This window comes from Lontra canadensis, unplaced genomic scaffold, assembly GCF_010015895.1.
Source record: "Lontra canadensis isolate GAN:19392208 unplaced genomic scaffold, GSC_riverotter_1.0 scaffold203, whole genome shotgun sequence".
Taxonomy (NCBI): Eukaryota; Metazoa; Chordata; class Mammalia; order Carnivora; family Mustelidae; genus Lontra; species Lontra canadensis.
In genome coordinates, this window is record NW_022631197.1 from 163,484 (window position 1) to 184,280 (window position 20,797).

Genomic DNA, 20,797 nt, shown 5'->3' on the forward strand with positions numbered 1-20,797 from the left:
AATTGTAGGAATTAATACATTTGTCCTTAATTTTGCTGTCACATGGGAAATAACCTTTGGGCAACAAAACTTCCAAATATATTAGCTGGACAAATGATCCCAACAGACACAGGACAGAGAAGCTCACAGATCAAATTAAAATGCAATTAAATTGCATTTAATTAATAAATTTAATAAATTAATAAAAAATTAATAAATAAATTTAAATCATTTAAAAACACACTGTAAGGGACACCTGGGTGGCTCAGTGGGTTAAAGCCTCTGCCTTCGGTTCAGGTCATGATCCCAGGGTCTTGGGATTGAGCCCCACATTAGGCTCTCTGCTCCGCGGGTAGTCTGTTTCTCCACTTGACCTTTTCCCTCTCATGCTCTCTCTCTTTCATTTTCTCTCTCTCAAATCAATCAATCAATCAAGCAAGGAAGCAACATAAAAAAGAAAGAATATACTGTAATGTTGGGTAAATTATTGAGCTTGCGGGGCAGGAGCCGAAGGCAGAGTTGCGAGAGTCTCCGGCGGCCGCGGGGCGCTGGGCAGGTGAGAGCCCGCGCGCGCGGAGCGGGGATGAGCTATGGCATCAGTCAAGGTGGCCGTGAGGGTCTGGGCCCATGAATCGCAGGGAAAAGGACTTGGAAGCCAAATTCATTATTCAAATGGAGAAAGGCAAAACAACAATCACAAACTTAAAGATACCAGAAGGAGGGACTGGGGACTCAGGAAGAGAACGGACCAAGACCTTCACCTATGACATCTCTTTTTATTCTACTGATCTGAAAAGTCCAAATTATGTCTCACAGGAGATGATTTTCAAAACCCTCGGCACAGATGTCGTGAAGTCTGCATTTGAAGGTTATAATGCTTGTGTCTTTGCATATGGGCAAATTGGATCGGGAAAGTCATACACTATGATGGGAAATTCTGGTGATTCTGGCTTAATACCTCGGATCTGTGAAGGGCTCTTCAGTCAAATAAATGAAACCACCAGATGGGATGAAGCGTCTTTTTGAACAGAAGTCAGTTACTTGGAGATTTATAACGAACGTGTGAGAGATCTACTTAGGCGGAAGTCATCCAAAACCTTCAATCTAAGAGTCTGAGAGCATCCAAAAGAAGGACCGTATGTTGAGGATTTATCCAAACATTTAGTACAGAATTACGGTGATGTCGAAGAACTAATGGATGCGGAAATATCAATCGAACCACAGCAGCGACTGGGATGAACGATGTCAGTAGCAGATCTCATGCCATCTTCACCATCAAGTTCACTCAGGCAAAATTTGATTCTGAAATGTCCTGTGAAACTGTGAGTAAGATCCACCTAGTCGATCTTGCTGGAAGTGAGCGCGCAGACGCCACTGGTGCCACTGGGGTCAGACTGAAGGAAGGGGGGAATATTAACAAATCCCTCGTGACTCTGGGAAATGTCATTTCTGCCTTAGCTGACTTATCCCAGGACGCGGCAAACCCTCTTGTGAAGAAGAAGCAAGTTTTTGTGCCTTACAGGGATTCTGTTTCGACTTGGTTGTTGAAAGATAGCCTTGGTGGGAACTCTAAAACCATCATGATCGCCACCATTTCACCTACTGATGTCAATTACGGAGAAACCCTAAGTACTCTCCGCTATGCAAATAGAGCCAAAAACATCATCAACAAGCCTACTATTAATGAGGATGCCAACATCAAACTCATCCGTGAGCTGCGTGCTGAAATAGCCAGACTGAAAATGCTGCTTGATCAAGGGAATCAGATTGCCCTCTTAGACTCCCCCACAGCCTTAAGCATGGAGGAAAAACTTCAGCAGAATGAAGCAAGAGTTCAAGAATTGACCAAGGAATGGACAAATAAGTGGAATGAAACCCAAAATATTTTGAAAAAGACATACAACAAGCACATGCAAAGATGCTCAACATCACGTATCTCCGTGAAACGCCAAGTCAGAACCACAATGAGATATCACCTCACACCTGTCAGAATGGCTGTCATCAAAAAGACAAGAGATAACCAGTGTTGGGGAGGATGTGGAGAAAAAGAAACCTTTGTTCACTGCTGGTGGGAATGCCAACTGATACAGCCACTCTGGAAAACAGTATGGAGGTTTCTCAAAAAAAAGAAAAAAATAGAACTACTATATGATCCAGAAATCACACTTCTCTCTCTCTCTCTGTGTGTATGTATGTGTGTGTGTATGAAGGAAATAAAATAATTATCTTGAAGAAATATCTGCACTCCTGTCTTCATTGCAGTATTATTTGCAGTAACTAAGACATGGTATGAATCTGAGGATTCACTTACGGATGACTGAATGGATAAAGAAGATGTGGTATGTTGTGTGGAATATTCAGCCATTAAAAGGAAGGAGATCCTGCCTTTTACAGCAATGTGGATGGACTTTGGAGACATTACACTAAGTCCGTTAAGTCAGAGAAAGGCAAATACTGTATGATCTCACTTGTATGTTAGAATCTATAAAAGGTGAACACATGGAAGTAGAGGAAATTGAGGTTGTTAAGAGAATAGATCTTGAATGTAGGGAATGGAGGTGTTAACTAACCTTAATTATAATTGTTTTGCAATATATATGGGTATCAAATTATCACATTGTACACCTTAAACTTAGATATGTTATATGTCAGTAATATCTCAGTTGGGCAAATAATTTATATTTCAATATAAGTAAGCCAAACAGGCTTCACTTAAAACTGTTGCATTACTTACCTGCCCTGCATATCTAAAATGTGTGGTGGTTGAGACTCATCCTTTCTCTTTGGAGCCCTGTTTCTGTGCATCTATTCTACAAAGTAATCAGCACATGCCTACTATGCTCCAGGCAGGGTCCTAGATACTGGGCATATGGGATCCCTTAGACTAGGTCTCTGCTTTCATCAGACTTCCATCATGCTGATTTTTCTCACAAATTTCATTAAGTTTGAGGAAAGAAGAAGTGTAAGAAGAATGATTTTCTCTATTCACTAAGAATTTCATTTAGAATTTTTTCTTTTTAAGTGAGGAAGAAGATAAATCTGCTTTGTTGAGACTTTGTTATGTAGAACTTTATGTGTGATAGGATTATGTAAATGTTATGTACCTGTATAATGTGTGTGTTGGGTTCTTGTTGGAAGTCTTAAGAATGATTTTTTTTTCACCTTTAGTTGTTGAACCGTTTAGAATAATTGATGTAGAGACTTTGTGTATGCATATATGTTTACATATAGGAACGCATATGAATACAGTTACATGTTTTAAAATAACATGTGGAATGCCTGGGTGGCTCATTCAGTTAAGTGTCTTGCTCTTGATTTGGCTCAGGTTATGATCTCAGGGTCCTGAGATCAAGCCCAACATTGGGCTCTATGCTCAGTGAGAAGTCTGCTTGAGATTTTCTCTCTCTGTTTCTCTCTGCCCTTCCTGCTGCCCACATCCATGTATTCTCTCTCTCTCTCTTTCAAATAAATGAATAAATCTTAAAAAAAAAAATTATTGAGCTTGCTTTTACTCTGGTATCCTTCTCCCTAACTGTGGTAGTTTATCAGTTGTCTAATTTACTAATGACATTGGCAGTTGCTACTAAATAATTTACTTAGTCTAATTTTATTTTATGTTCATTTCAAGGTTTATGACTAGCACTTGCATTTAATTTTGTTTCTGCAGGTATAATGTGTACTTAGGGGTACCTGGGTGTTGCAGTGGTTAAACATCTGACTCTTGGTTTTGGCTCAGGTCGTGATCTCAGGGTCATGGGATCGAGTCCCGCATGGAGCACTGTGTTGGGCTCTGCACTCAGTGGGGAGTCTGGTTGAGATTCCCTCTCCCTCTGCCTCTCCTGCTCATGTTCTCACTCTCAAAATAAATAAATTAATTTAAAAAATAAACTTAGTGCTATATATGTTCACTGATTTTAATGTACCTGGATAAGGAGATACAAATTTCCACTCATGTATAAAGACAGCAGAAAGAATTCAGAGATATGGATCTCAGAAAATATACGTCACCCCGAAAAAGTTACTTAGAAACATAATTGAGTTAAAATAAAGATAGATAACAGTTCAGAATTCAGAAATGAGGGGGCCACGAAGTGAAAGGACTGTGACAGACACGTGAACTCAATTATATCTCAAAATGAGCCTGTGACCATCCAGGATACCAGTCTTCTGGTTCTGTACTGTCAACAGCACATACTGAGACAAGAACTGCAAGGAAAACGTGAACTTGGCGGATTTGTTGATGGCATTGATGTTAACTGATTTTATATGTATTGCAGAATAGAACAAATGTTTAAATAATGTTGATATCACTGGTAATTAGGGTTCTGGGAGGATATAGAAATATACCATGACAAGAGCAAAAATCCATGGTATGAGATTTGAATTGGAGGCATAAAGATCAAGTCATTTTTAAAAATTCAGCTCGCAGCTCAGTCCATTGAGAGAGCCTAAAATAACACCACTCTAGAAGCAATGAGCATCTCCAGCATCCATACCTCAGTCTGTAATACTATTCCCTAGTAGAAGGTCCAAGGCTCCAAGGAAAAATGGCTGATTTCAGATGTGGAATAGGGAAGTACAAGATGAGCCTAGAACATTTTATTCTAACAAAGAAAGCAAATGTTCAATGAGTAATGGGAACATGTCAGAAGGACACAGAAGCTAGCTTACTGGGGGCTTCCACTGTCTGCATTTGGAATAATTCAAGGATCAAAATGAATAATAGTAGTAAGGGGTCATAACACACTCAATAAAAATTAAGCCACGACTTTATCATGATATTAAAAAAACAAGTGAAGAGTCAATGACTGAAAGCTCTTCTTGCAGAAATACCCTAATAAAATGTGGAAAGCAACTAGGAAATTATTTTTTAATCATCAGGGTAAGAGTTGATTGAGGCAAAGATTAACGATTGATGGTAAAGTTACTAAACAATTACAAAGAAATAAGTGCACCTTTAAATAGGAGAGCAGATAGAAACTGTATTAACCAATGCTAAGAAAGGTGAAACAGGTGGAGGAACTCTGTTCAGCTTAGATTCTTCAGAGATACACACTGAATTATTTAGGGGTGAAGTGTCATGATAGCTAGAAGTTACTTTCAAATGGCTTGGCATTTATCTGTCCACCTACCTACTTAATTACCATGAGAATGATCAAATGAACCACAATTGGTGGATCTAGATAAAGAGTATATGGATTTTTCATTGTCCCATTCTTTCAGTTTTTCTTTAGGTTGGGTTTTTGTCAAAATAAATATTGAGGTGGAGGGGAAAGATATATTCTTTTTGTTTTATAACTTGATTTTTTTTGAATAATTTTTTTTTTAGTTTTTTATAAACATATAATGTATTATTAGCCCCAGGGGTACAGGTCTGTGAATCACCAGGTTTACACACTTCACAGCACGCACCATAACACATACCCTCCCCAATGTCCATAACCCCATCACTCTCTCCCTACCCCCCTCCCCCTGAAAACCCTTGGTTTGTTTTGTGAGATTAAGAGTCTCTTATGGTTTGTCTCCTTCCCAATCCCATCTTGTTTCATTTATTCTTTTCCTACCCCCCAAACCCCCCACGTTGCATCTCCACTTCCTCATATCAGGGAGATCATATGACAGTTGTCTTTCTCCAATTGACTTATTTCGCTAAGCATAATACCCTCTAGTTCCATCCATGTCATCACAAATGGCAAGATTTCATTTCTTTTGATGACTGCATAGTATTCCATTGTATATAGATACCACCTCTTCTTTATCCATTCATCTGTTGATGGACATCTAGGTTCTTTCCATAGTTTGGCTATTGTAGACATTGCTGCTATAAACATTCGGGTGCACGTGCCCCTTTGGATCACTACATTTGTATCTTTAGGGTAAACACCCAGTAGTGCGATTGCTGGGTCATAGGGTAGCTCTATTTTCAACTTTTTGAGGAAGCTCCATGCTGTTTTCTAGAGTGGCTGCACCACCTTGCATTCCCACCAATAGTGTAGGAGGGTTCCCCTTTCTCCACATCCTCACCAGCATCTGTCATTTCCTGACTTGTTAATTTTAGCCATTCTGACTGGTGTGAGGTGGTATCTCATTGTGGTTTTGACCTGTATTTCCCTGATGCCGAGTGATATGGAGCACTTTTTCATGTGTCTGTTGGCCATCTGGATGTCTTCTGTGCAGAAATGTCTGTTCATGTCCTCTGCCCATTTCTTGTTGGATTATTTGTTTTTTGGATGTTGAGTTTGCTAAGCTCTTTATAGATTTTGGATACTAGCCCTTTGTCTGATTTGTCATTTACAAATATCTTCTCCCATTCTGTCAGTTGTCTTTTGGTTTTGTTAACTGTTTCCTTTGCTGGGCAAAAGCTTTTAATCTTGATGAAGTGCCAATAGTTCACGTTTGCCCTTGCTTCCCTTGCCTTTGGTGATGTTCCTAGGAAGAAGTTGCTGCGGCTGAGGTTGAAGAAGTTGCTGCCTGTGTTCTCCTTAAGGATTTTGATGGATTCCTTTCTCACATTGAGGTCCTTCATCCATTTTGAGTCTATTTTCATGTATGGTATAAGGAAATGGTCCATTTTCATTTTTCTGCATGTGGCTGTCCAATTTTCCCAACACCATTTGTTGAAGAGGCTGTCTTTTTTCCATTGGACATTCATTCCTGCTTTGTTGAAGATTAGTTGACCATAGAGTTGAGGATCCATTTCTGGGCTCTCTATTCTGTTCCGTTGGGTCTATGTGTCTGTTTTTGTGCCAGTACCATACTATCTTGATGATGACAGCTTTGTAATAGAGCTTGAAGTCTGGAATTGTGATGCCACCAACTTTGGCTTTCTTTTTCAACATTATTCTTGCTATTCGAGGTCTTTTCTGGTTCCATATAAATTTTAGGATTATTTCTCCCATTTCTTTGGAAAAAAAAAAAAAAAAGGATGGTATTTTGATAAGGAGTGCATTAAATGTGTAGATTGCTTTAGGTAGCATAGACTTTCACAATATTTGTTCTTCTAATCCATGAGCATGGAACATTTTTCCATTTCTTTGTGTCTTCCTCAATTTCTTTCATAAGTACTTTGAAAGATATATTCTTTATTAAAAAAGAATAACTCTAGGGAGAGGGTGGTTGGGTTATGGACATTGGGGAGGGTATGTGCTATAGTGAGTGCTATGAAGTGTGTAAACCTGGCAATTCACAGACCTGTACCCTGGGGCTAATAATACATTATATGTTAATAAAAAAATTAAAAAAAAAGAAAAGAATAACTCATAGTCGGTGGTTAAAAATACACAGAAACTAGACTCTGAAATAATTCCTGTATTTAAATCTTGGCCTAATTTTAAATTTACTACCCTTGTGACTCTAGTGAAATTAGAAAGGCAGTAACTCCTTACTAAGTGAGTAATATAAGGCAGATGTAATCAACTGGCCCATTTTTTGTTTTTCTCTTATATCCCTGCCAGTGCTAAGAAAGTAGAAAATACTGGATAATTGCTGCCTTACTGATTCTCACTATGGGCAATACAGGATTTTGGAGGCAAGGGCAAAATGGGCTGGACACCTTGGAGATTCTGATTTGTTCACAGCCTTTTCCTTTGTTATTGTGCAGAGGAGTAAATGAAAATAAACACCAATGTCAAGAAGTTTTGGCTTCCAATTTAATCATAGATCTTTTATTTTCAAAATCTCTATTCCTTAAGTTTTAGCACAAGGGTGTTAATTGCAGTAGCTGAGATGGGCAGATGCATTAACTGAAGGGAAGGAGTGAAGACATGATTGGGGCATTGGAAAACCTGGCTCTGGGGACATGACTGCTGCTGCTGTTAGTTTCATCTCTTCCTCCTCCCCCCCATACCATGGGACAGGGAACATGATCATGAAAAACAACTGAGTTTCTCATTGTGTTGTTTCCACAGGAGAAAGGCCAACTCCCTACACTGGATTCAGTTGGAAAGGCCCAAAGAAGGAATCTGACTGGTCCTTTTGAGTCAGGTGCCCACCTCTGGACCAATCAGCTGTAGTCCTGTGTTTGAGGGGTGGGTGACAGAGGCCTAAAAAGTCACCACTGCTCTTTCTTGGGCCCACGTGCTTGGAGCTGGGGAAGGAACGGTCCTAGAAGTTGAGTGCTGGCCAGACAGTGGTGTAGTTGTTCACAACACCGAAATCTCGAGTTGTAAATTTATTCTAACTGTGATCATTAAGAAGTACAGGATAAAACTGAAATTTTTATAAAATCAGTACTTCATTCATGCATCTTTTTTCAGGAAAGTGAAAATCTTGGGCATCTGAAGAACTCATTGACTTTCTAGAGAAAAATGTAAAACCCTAGGAACCCAAGTTAACATAAAAAAAGGAACCAAAATAATTATTTGTTTTTCATAAGCAAGATACTGTATAGATACTTCTAGGGTGGAGTGAGGGTAGTCTGGGTTTGAAAATTATGCATCTTGGTTTGAAAATTTATCATGAAAGTACACAGTGACATCATCATGACTGAGAAAACTACAAGTCACACATAGCAAAGAGGTGAAGACAGGTTACACTGAAGACTTACTGCTTCACACCGTTGCTTTAAAGACTAGCTAAGTCAAGTCCACAGCCACAATGTTTGTTTTTGGACTGTACTCGAGTCCTATAATGGAATCTTTTTCACTCCTATATATGTGGAATTTTCCCAAAAAGTTCTGGGAATTCTTTCCGTATCATTAGCATTCTTAACCAGTGAACGCATTCACAACAAATAAGGGAAAAGCGAGCTTCCCTGTGAAGTTTTTCCGTACTTTAAAATGTTTAGCATCCCCCACCCCTGGCATCCCCCTGACAATAGCAAGAAACAAAACCATGTGTCATAATGTGCCAATTGGCAGATAGCGCTTTCAAAAAGTAGTTAAGGCTCATTACCGATTACGAGGAAGTAGAACTCTGGGTAGCAAAAGGAGCCCAATTTGCTCCAAGCAGATGATGTTGAGCATAAGATCTAGTTGGCACGATGTGCTTCCGTTTGTCCAATAACAGAGTTTCAGGCCAGGCACTTGGGTGACTTTTGCGCTGTTTTAAATAACTCTCAGGTGAATTCAATGTTATTATCTCCAGATCGGTTCACAGTGAGATAATAAGGGGGTAAAAAATTGAGGGGGGTGGTGGAAATTGCCCAAAAGGCTTACATCAGGAAGCCACTTTCATAAAATGATTAATGGTTTTGGATTATTAAATATTCTATGCGATGTATATTGACACTGGAGCAGAGGCCTAGAGGTCAGAGCCAAAGCATTTCTGCCTAGAGGTGACACTCACATTGCTCTGCAGAGAAGAAGCTGGGAGAATTCAGTGCACTTATGTACCCTATGATCTTGGATCTAACCAGAAATATGGCAATCTTATATATTCTTGTAGAAATCAGAATTTAAAAACCATATTGCTTTGTTTGCTGAAAATGACCAGGGCAGAAGAAAATGAGGAAATATTTAAGAAACCAGGAAGTTGCTACTTCTGGCCCAGTGATATATATCATATTTCCAAAATGTACTGTGTTTTTAATTTGAAAAAATGGAAGGAAAAATTGTCTTTGGTAGATTTTTTAATCACTCTCTACCTTAGATTAATAGGAGTGTGAAAACATCCAAATATCTGAATCACAGTAGATACATTATATGAATTAGACACTAGCTATCTATATCTATATCTATATCTATATATCTATATCTATATCTATATCTAATCTATATCTAATCTATATCATCTATATCTATATCTATCTATCTAGATTAGGTTCAACATATATATTAAGCTCAATATATATATTAGGCTCAATAATAAGTATTTTTACAACTCACATATAAATCCTAGTGGAATCCCTAACAATCTGGTGTTGTATGGAAAATTTACTAGCCAGTCTTAGCCAAGATTGAACCCCAAGGGCCTGAAGAACTGGGGACAGCTAGCTCTGAAGGACTGTGAGTGCTGGATCTGTACCTGATGTTTGTGACTTGGTGTTTATGTTCAAGCTGGCCACAGAATTCTGTTTGTTTTATTTATTTCCCTCAGCGAAATGGTGAGACCAACTTCTGACATATGGAAACATTTCCATACCGCAAGAGAAAAAGAAGCTAATGTCATATGGAACATGGAATTCCAAGGGAGAGTACTAGATAATATTTCATAGAGCAAAAGTAATGGTCAATGAAGTTTTTTCTCTTTTCTTCTCAAATCCACTTCCTTGGGCGGGGGGAAGTGCTTTCTGAATTCATTTGACATAGTAGAGTACTTTTAAAAATATTATTTTTCTTCATGGTCTTAGTTTGCTTCTCATATTCTAGAAAATGTTAAGAAAGAAGTGTTGGATTCCATGAAGTTCAACAGTATGAGCTGCTATTTATTTGCTTTCTAAAAAATGGGAATACAAATAGTAACTTTTACACTGCCTGATGAACTTTATTTTAAAATTTAATATACATATAATAATTTGGTGAGCAAACTCATTTCTATATAATATAGGTAATATTCATAAGGTAGTAGAGCTTTTTAGATCTTGAAAACATGCTTCACTATTTCACGATCTTAATATTCCCAAACTAGGTTTCTTTCTCTCTCTCTCTTTTTTACTTCCCCCTTTGAGGAAAAGAACAAAAAGATGGAAAACCATTTTTCCTCTCGTGGCTTCAAAATTTCCAGAAATGTTAAATCTCTTCTTAAGATGTCACTGATGTTGGTTGAAATTATCTATAGAACTTGAAATGTTCTTATACTAATGAAAACTTGGCAAACTGGTGGTTTTGAGATTCTGGATGAAAGAATATATTCACTTGTGTGAGCACACTGTGCCCATTTTACCATTGTTCCAGTTATTTAATTTTTAAACACCGCATTCCAAATTTCTTTCTTTCCCAGCACTCAGTTTTGGCAGATAGCCACTGAAGGTAGCATCACTGAGAGGACCCCGCCCCTCTTTACTTGTACAATCTTCATTTGAAACTTGTGTTCCGACAGTCTTTATCAACTACGTTGCACAGCACTGAAAACCATTGTTTTCCTGAAACGCTTTGGCTCTCATATCTCTAATGGGGGAAATAAAAGCTCCATCCTGTTTTTAATTAGTGTTTGGCCATAGAGTACACGACCATAAGAATGCTTATTTTATCGTATTGGATAAAATTTGTGCCACATTTGTGAATGCGAGCAGAGTGGTGTGTTTTAGTAGGTATGGCAGAAATAAAATACAACTTCTTCAGTCTATTTCAGTGAAATGCAGATAGAGAAAGATAACCTGAGAGCCTGCTCAACCAGTACAGACTAAAAAAAAAAAAAAAAAGAAAAAGAAAAAAAAGTCAGGTGGACCACATATGGAGCTATAGTTGGAATAAAAAAGAGTATAATATTTTGCATTAATCCTCCAACTTTCCACTGTGAAATATTCAATAGGGTGATTTCTTAAGATTTGTGGCTAATCGGTCCAATCTAACAGACTACGTGCTACATAATTTTGAAATAAAAGTCTTGCCAGAAAGAAAGATATAATCAGCCCCGAGCCATAGGATACCATTTTCAGCAATAAAGAGAAAATAATCGGTGGAGCAACCGATCGGCTGAAACAAGGAAACAGGGAGGGAATAATTATCAGTTCGTAATCGCCGTGACCATTACCCTGGTCTATAGTCTCCTCTTGAGCGAGGCTTCTGCACCTGGCACTTGTGTGTGCTTGCAGCTGAGAGAGGACACAGAGGGCCAGACCATAATGGCCTGCTTCCCGGCCCTCAGAGCAGGTCGCCTCTCAATGGCTGCAGATGTCTGCGAAGAATGATCACTCTTGGGTACCCTCCTGTAGTCGTAATCCCAGAGTCCTTGTTGCAGCCAGCAGCTTGAGCTCTTTCACAAAAAAGGCCGGGCCTGCATTAAGGGTCTTGGGAACCCTTTGATAGGCCGGGCCTTAGATGTTCTAAGCAGATTGTGAAAATAATTTACAACAAAGGGCCAGGTTAATTTAAAAATAGTTCCCCCCCCTTCAAACATTAAATCCATGTTAGGCTGCTTCTGATGAGTTTCTGTACGTTGATAAACTTGTCTGATGTAGCTTCTGAATTTTAAGCACGTGTGCACAAGCCGGCTGGATTGTAACTGGTCCTTATGAAGCTATTAAAAGGGAATACTGGAAGGGGCTTAAAATCAGGTGCATTCAATAAAACTCTCTGCATTGGCGCAGAGGCGGTTGCATATGTGGTCTCGCTGAGCCAGTGCTGGAAGTTTATCACCTGTATTACCTGTGCTTAAATGTTGTTTTGCTTCAGTAAAAGTACCCTTTGTCATTTCTATCAAGTATCAGAGTATATTCATAGCTGATGAACTAACTTGTTGTTAAGAGGCAAGTAATACACCCGTTAGATTTACTGTATTTTAACAGTGATTTATGTGTGTTGATTAACCATGACTTTCGGGAGAAGGAAAAGGAGTTCAAAGAGGGCTCCTTAGGGCAGAATAAGTGCTCCATTTAAACTAATAGATTAAACATGTTTGTTACCATTATCAATATTGTCCAACTGAGATAAGAAACCATCGTCAATAAAGAAGGCAGTTAACATACCCTTTTAAGGGCCAAATTACTGTTCTCCCTTTACGATTCTAACCGAAAGGAAATATTTTCTTCATTGTTCATGGAATGTTTTTGAAACTTGGCTTACACTGGAATCGTTGAGACTTTATTGTATGCCCTCTCTGCAATCTGTCTTCCTCTGGAAAGACACTTGTCCTCTCTGGAATTTGTTAACACTATTTGGATTGGCCAGAAGGAGTTGCCGAGGCAAAGTAGCTGTCAGGGTTCAACAGTGCACACACTCCATCCCTTCAATCAACAAAACAGTGTATAGTATGAACTGTGTTCTCGGCATAGCTCAGATAATTTTTATGCAATATAGTATGAATTCTGTCTAGAGGATGACACACTTCCTGGAAAGACTAGCTATCTAAAGTCAGTACTTCCTAACCAGATCATATATCTGAAACCCACTGGATGTTAATTCTGTGCAATAAATGCTGGCTTTTTTTTTTTTTTTTTAAAGCCATCAGCCTCCCTCCTAATGCATTTTTTTTTTGAGATACAGGGACTATGATGTTTTCTCCTGGTATCCTTGTCACTGTCCCAGAGCAACACGTTCCCAGACACTCAGATCTCATGTCCATTTCTGAAATAATGAAATTAAACTCGATCTCAAAATTGTGTTCATTATTTGGAAAAGATTGTTATGAGGTTTTAATTAGAAGTTATGTGCACTGAGAGATTTATGGCTGTAAATTTCCCCATACACATGGTTTTCATTATAATGGTAGTGAACCAATAACTTTTACGTGATTCCCATTGGCCATTCCTCCCCCCACCCCCTGTAAAATTGAAATCATATTAGAGGTCACCCAGGTTTTTGAAAGAAAAGTGGACATTTATGAATTTTCTCAAAACAGGAATCCTTCTGTTTAAGAAATAAGCCAGAAATACCATAGAAAGAGATTAGCTAAATTATTCTTTGTCATGTAAGTGTGGGAAAATAAAACCTATCTGAAACAAGGGCTTATTCAAACAGTAATCCTTTTTTTTTTTTTCAAAATGAATATTTTCTATGAAGATATCTTAATCAATTCAGGGTTGGGATGGGGTCTTTACAGACTAATTTGCCAGCCATTTTCCATCACATTATGTATTGTTACATCAGAGATCTGTACAAAACCACAGCCATCGCCCTCTATGAAACACACATGCATGTACGCACTCACACTCTGGCTGGATCCTGGCATTATAATGTGGCCTCTGTTATGAAATAACCCTTGTTTTCCCTTGGTGAAAATTACGAATATTATGTATGGTTAAGTAATCTTCATATGAGAAGCTGTAATTCTGAAATATCCCTCAGTTCCCCAGGGTGGTCACCTGAATCCATCATCTTCAACAATAGAATCAGTAGATGAGTAGAAATGACACTTGATCTTTCTTGAGCAGAAGGACCCTTTTCACATGGAAAGTATTTTCTGTATTCCTCTATCATAGTTATTATGCTTCCATTAACCATTGCTTGAAAAGATAAATTTTGCTAAAACTAATAGGAATGAATTTTCAGTAGCACTTTAATAATTATAATAGTATCTATATACATGTGATGGATACTAGAAAAGCTGTGTGCTGGATATCATTTATTCAGTCTAAAAATATGATGGATCTATACAGATTCAAGAACTCCCTTAACTTGGCCCTGTCAAGAGTCAGTGAACACAGATTTGAAACCATTGTTTAAAAATTATATTTAAATAGACATGGCCCATTTTACAACAACACAACAACAATATTTCCTTCAGCGTTCTGGGAACATGTCTATAAACCTCTGGACTTCTACAGGAGAAATAGCATTAAATTAAAATCAAACTGAAGAAATTAAGATGAACTGTATGAAAATTTCTCTGAATTTTGCATCAACACTGCAGAAGAATTTTATTTGTGAAATTGTCATGATGCTGAAAACACAATATTTAAAATGTTGATAAACATTTTGTCAGGTTAAAAAAAATTCAGATGGAAGACTAATCACAGAGCATGACAATCATTTTGGCTTTGAAAATGGACTTTGACCTTAGAATATTTCTCCCATTATAAACAAGAATATGCTGGGACATCCTGTGGGAATTTAAGACCTTCTGAATAAGAGAGGAAGAGATCAAAATATTATTATATATTGAGTCCTGCAGTGTGCTGGGCAATGTGATAGTTGATGTATGTGTCCTAATGACCCCCCAAAGTCATTCTCTAATGTGGTGGTATTTGTGTCCCAAATGTAGCCAGAAAGGTCAGTGAGATGGGATCTGCTGCAGAGGCAACATACTGGACAAATAAACTCTTGGGAGGTTCCCCATCTGAACCAAGTGGTAACTGGGAAGCTTTGGCTTAGACATTGACTTAGAACTGATTTAGAATAATAGGCGAAGAGTCTTAGCGTCTCCGAAGGACATTCTAGCCTTAGTAACCACACAGCTATTGTGTTTCAGACAAAAACACATAACACAGAGAGAACTGGGCTAAGGGAAAGACTTTCTGAAGACGGAAGTCAAACAGACTTATAGAAGTGGAAGAGGCAGCTGCAAGTCCTCTGAAGACCAAAAAAAGTCTTTCACATTGCCATAGGAAAAGACCAGGAGTCCTGGGGAGGGACTGAAAATGCACATTTAACACATATTAGGAACCCAATAACATCTTTTAGATGAATCATTGTTCTAGTAACTATTGCTACATTATAAACACTCCTAAGACTTAGTAGCATAAAACAATCATTTTATTATGTTCATGGATTGTGAGGATGAGGAATTTGCAGAGGCCACAGTGGGAATGGCTTGTCAAAGTCTGGATGACTCCAACAGTAGAGCCTGTAATCAGCTGGTAGTGGCTTCACTTAAATATCTAGAAATGACCTGTCCACTTGGTGACTTCACTTGGGGCTGTCCACTAGAACATTCTTCCTGACCTCTATATGGGACCACTCTGGACAGTCTCATACATAGTATGGCTTCCAAGAGCAAGCCACACCCAGGAGACCCCAGCAGAAGCTTTATTGCCTTTGTGACCCAGCCCCGGAAGGTGCACATGACATCACTTCCACCATAATCACAGATTCAAGGGGGAGGGAACATAGACTCCCCCTGGGAGAAGAATCAGAATCATGTCATTAAGAAAAGCACACAGACTGGTAAGTACTGTTGCAGCCATTGTTGTAAACTCATCTGCCATATGGTACTAGGTCCAGGTGCTAGGGAGGCGTGAGACAGGAATCTCTAAACTTGGTTTGGAGCAGTCCAAAGCACAGGGTAAAAAAAAAAAAAAAAGTCTCTGGAGTGAAGAAGAAAAAAAGTAACTTCTTTACCCAGGTGATCATTGTCAGTCTTAACGTTGACGATGAGTTTCAGCGGCTCAGCCTCAAATCCATGATCAAGAAGATGAAAGTCTCTGGGGAGCCTGGCTGGCTCAGTCCGTGAAGCATGTGACTCTAGATCTTGGAGTTGTGAGTTTGAGCCCCACATTTGGTGTAGAGATTCTTTAACAATTAAAAAAAAAAAATCTTTAAAAAGAAAGAAGTTTCTGGCTGAGAAGAGTTACTGGGTATTGGCTAACAAGTGAAGTTTTAGTAATTAGGGAATAGGGACCATGACGGAGCAAACGTCACTTCTCTTCTTGTTACAAGGATAAGAGGCACTTATCTTTTAAAGGCTAATGTGTCTAATTTGGGGCATGGCAAGGAAATGGGAGGCTGAAGAGACTGTTACACTCAATCATTAACTAATCAATCCAGCAAACATTCAAGTGCAACTATGTGGCGGTATAGGGATTGCCGAACAAGTGTAACTGGTGGCTAAACTGAGAGCTGGAGAAAAGCAGCTGAATCAGGGAGAAGAGTGGATGGAAGGAGAGCCAAGCCTCGCATAAGGGAAGAACTTTGGGCTTCAACTAGCACGAGACCCATCACCCACCTTATTCATAATCTGGCCAAAATGATCAGTGCAGTCCCACAGAAGAGCAAAGATTGGCTACAACCCACTTGGTTAAACTCTTTGTGCTGGAACTCAAATTAGTTTCACTGCACACATTTTTAGTTAAGTGTTGTGATTCATATTAGTGTGCCCTTTTATGGCACTTTGTCCCTCACTTTTTCTTCTATGTTTTAAAATGTCTGTTTAGAATTTTATTTTGAACTGTTTTACTCAAAAACCTCAACACTTTTTATTCTTTGCATGTCTTTTCTCATATTCTTTTTACATATTCTTAGATATCTCATTGTTGGTCTGAACATCACAGTACGGAAACATTCCTCCAATGCTCAGTTGTTCTGTTTTGTTTAACTGTGCTTTAGATTCCACATATAAGTGAGATCATACCATATTTGTCTTTCTCTGTCTGATTTATTTCACTTAACAAAATGTCTCCCATGTCCATTCATGTTGTGGCAAAGAGCAAAATTTCATTTTTTTTAAAAGATTTCATTCTTTTTTATGGCTGAATAATATTCCATTCCACAAATGAAGGAGTGAATAATTAAATAAATATTATATATATGTATGCAATTTCTTAATCTATACTTTTAAAAAATCCATTCATCCATTGATGAACATTTAGGTTGTTTCCATATCTTGGCTATCATAAATAAGGTTGCAATGAACATGGGGGTGCAGATATCTTTTTGAGTTTTAGTGTTTTCATTTTCCTTAAATACCCAGAAGAGGAATTACTGAATCCAATGGTAGTTCTATTTTTAATTCTTTGAGGAACCGCCATACTGTTGGTCGTGATGGCTATACCAGTATACATTCCCACCCAGAGTACACAAGGGTTTTTTCTCCACATCCTCACCAACACTTATTATTTCTTGTCAGAAGATTTATTTTCATTATTTTGATGATTAGTGATATTTTTCTAAGAAGAAAATAGAGTAGGAGAAGTTTAATGGGAAGAAGATCCGTCTGCTTTGGGAGAGCCCTGTTAAAAGAAATGAAAAGTGAAGTTTCAATGAAATGAAGCCAGTGCCCGCATAGACCACAATGGACAGAAGGCTCCCTACAGATTACAACATGCAGTCAGAAGCAGCTCTGGGTTTAGGGGGCACAGATGTGCTACTCTTCACCATGTTGCTCTAAAATGAAGCACTCATAAAAAATAACCCTTTGAGCTATTAATTTTCCAAACACTGTTCTTATTTCAGGCATGTTTTATTGTTGCTTCAAGTTTTAGAAAACAGTCTTGGTTTTTATCAAGACCTGTGGAAATCCAAGGAAGTATGTAAACTTCCATAATAAATAAAACATCCTCCCCATACATGGCCCATTTGAAGGCTTCACTGGAAGATAAGACTTTGTGTGCACTAATCCATGTTTGATTTTAGCTTATCATTAAAGTGAACATCAAGTCCAAATGGATAGTATTTATAACCAACATTATAAAAGATGATAGAAATAAAGGTCATTAAGGCTTGAATTCATTTTAAACTTGTTGACTTTGAGCCAAAAGAAAGAAGATGTTACCATCTTGGTTAGGTAAGGAGGATTCGTTTAATGACTCATCATTTGTTCATTATATTTCTACTACAGTTAAGTTCTGAGGAACTGCAAAAATATAGTTTATGTAAGAATCTGACATAAAGGAGTTTAAAATCTAATGAGGATGGAGGGAATACATATGAAAACATACAACCTCTGCTTTGGATCCAATACTAATAATTCATCTCTCTCCTCCAAGGACCTTGCTGCATAAATCAATCTCCTGCTTTCTGTCCTTAACCTCTCACTCCCTACTTAAGCACTTTACTCCAAGTCTGTCATCTTGCTCAAGTCTTAACCACCTAAAAATAGACTCTCTTTTCTGCATTCACTCAAGCTAAAGTCTAATCTTCCTTCTTCTCCTTTCTAGGCATATTTCTTTCAAGAACCATCTTCAATTCCAACCCCCTTTTTTTTTTCTTTCTCGATTTTTTTTTTTTTTTTTTTACCAGAAATCCTGCTTCTGATTCTATTATGCAACAAATTATGGCTTCAGTGTATATTACCTTGACCATGACATTGCCAAATTTAATAGGACACTTTCCAATCTTTACTGTTAGATTTTGACACAGTGGATCAATGAGCTCTTGAATCTCTATTCCACTGGCTTTAGTGACCAGACCTGGCTTTTTTAATCACCTCTCCTATCATTCATTTTTGGGCTTTTGCAGACCTGCATTTATGGATGCTTCTGAGGATTTTGTGCTGGGGCTGCTGCTCTTGCTTCTCCACATACTCTTTTTGGACATTCTGATTCACTCTCATAATGCTATTCATGGTACAAAATGATTTATTGCAGGGGCGCCTGGGTGGCTCAGTCAGTGAAGCATCTATCTTTGGCTCAGATCATGATCCCTGCATCCTGGGATCAAGCCCCACATCAGGCTCCTTGCTAAGTGGGAGGCCTGCTTCTCCCTCTCCTCCCCACATGTGCTCTCTCGCTATCTCTGTCTCTCTGTCTCCTTCTTGCAAATAAATAAAATGTTTAAAAATACGATATAGTCTAGAATCTAAACACCAGAGGCCCCCAAAGAGGGGCACTGTCTTAAGAGAATTGTTTAATGATTTTCACTTTTTGATCACACGTTTTTATTGAACAAAGGACACTTGACAATGTGGTGATGATGTGATTTGATTGGCATGGCTGCAAGTAGATTGCTGGTAATGACAGTTTTGCTTTGCTAACAGAGTATAGACAAGTGGTGCAGATAATAAATGACAATCATGGGGACAAAAAGGCAGTTCCACTGGAAACACACACAAGTAGTAATGATTTAGTCTGGTAACACTCCAATGTCTGGATTTGCAATTTTGTGTGTATACTACATATTTCACAGTCTTTTTTAAAAAAGATTTTATTTATTTTTTTGAAAGAGCAAGAGAGTACCAGCAGTGGGGAGCAGCAGAGGGAGAGGGAGAAGCAGGTTCCCCGTTGAGCAGGGAGCTCAATGTGGGGCTCGATTCTTGGGATTCTGGATCCTGGGATCATGATCTGAGCAGAAGGCAGTTGCTTAACCGACTGAGCCATCCAGGTGCCCCTACAGGTTTCACAGTCTTAAGTCCATATACTGTAAATAAAACTCTAGAATATGCATCCAGAATCAAAGATTTGGGGTTGTCATTATGTTCTTTTAGAGTTTGGGTATGTAAAACCACGCCCTCTGCTTGAAGTGCTGTGTTTAGTCATTTGAGCTGTTTTGGGCTCAGAGGTGATGGGGAAAAACAGAAGGTCATTGTTAGTCCAACATGACCAAGGGACTAGAATGAAGCAAGGGTCTCAGATCCCTTTTGTATTTTCATCAGGACAGCAATTAAGTATTCTTAGTACAGTTTAATTTCTAATTTTTCATCTTATTTTGGGATGCTAAGACTGATTTCTGTCACATGTTTTATGTAAGATACAATTTACATATAGTACAGTTCACCTGTTTTAGATGTAGTTTGATGAGTTCTGCCAAACATGTACAGCTGTATAAGCAGCCTCATAAGCAAGATATAGAAAATTCTATGACTCTAAAAATCTCCTTCAAGCCCCTTTAGTGATTTTCTTCACCCTACCTCCATTCCTGGCAACCACAAATTTGATTTCTGTCCCTTCTGTACTGCCTTTTCCAGAATGCCATATAAATGGAATCATACAATATAAAGTCTTTGTGTCTGCCTTCTTTCACTTAGCATAATGCTTCTGAGATTTGTTCATGTCGCATGTATCAGTATTCTGCTCCTTTTCATTGCTGAGTAGTACTCCACTGTATGGATGTCTAACAGTTTGCTTATTCCTTCACTGGTTGATGCACATTTGGATTGTTCTCAGTTTTTGGAGGTTCTGAATAAAGCTGCTATAAACATTTGTATGCAGATCTTTATCTGGACATATGTTTTTCTCTCTCTTGGGTAAATATCAAGAAATGAGATTGTTGGGATATCCGGGTGACTTAGTGGGTTAAGCCTCTGTCTTCAGCTCAGGTCATAGTCTTGGGGTCCTGGGATCGAGCCCTGCATTGGGCTCTCTGTTAGGCAGGGAGACTGCTTCTCTCTTTCTCTTTGCCTGCCTCTCTGCCTACTTGTGATCTCTCTCTGTCAAATAAATAAATAAAAATAGTTTAAAAAATTATAAAAAAAAAGGAAATGAGATTGTTGAGTTGTATAGCGAGTACATGTTTAACGTTAAAAGAAACTCCTGAACTTTTCCAAAGTGACTATAACCATTTCACATTTTCACCAGAAACTATTCTGTTTCCTTTTCAGCGCTTGATAATGAGAGTTAAAAAATAAAAGA

The 20,797-nt window shown here is 38.4% G+C and overlaps 1 protein-coding gene across 1 annotated transcript; it reads left to right on the forward strand.

Moving 5' to 3' along the window:
• Window positions 1-580: 580 nt before the first annotated feature.
• LOC116861669 (kinesin-like protein KIF16B) lies at window positions 581-11,767 on the forward strand. The gene is given in 4 exon segments (XM_032848427.1): window positions 581-1,177; window positions 1,180-1,931; window positions 9,859-9,923; window positions 11,623-11,767. Coding segments are annotated over 4 exon segments (1,533 nt in total). The 5' UTR covers window positions 581-606.
• Window positions 11,768-20,797: the final 9,030 nt, after the last annotated feature.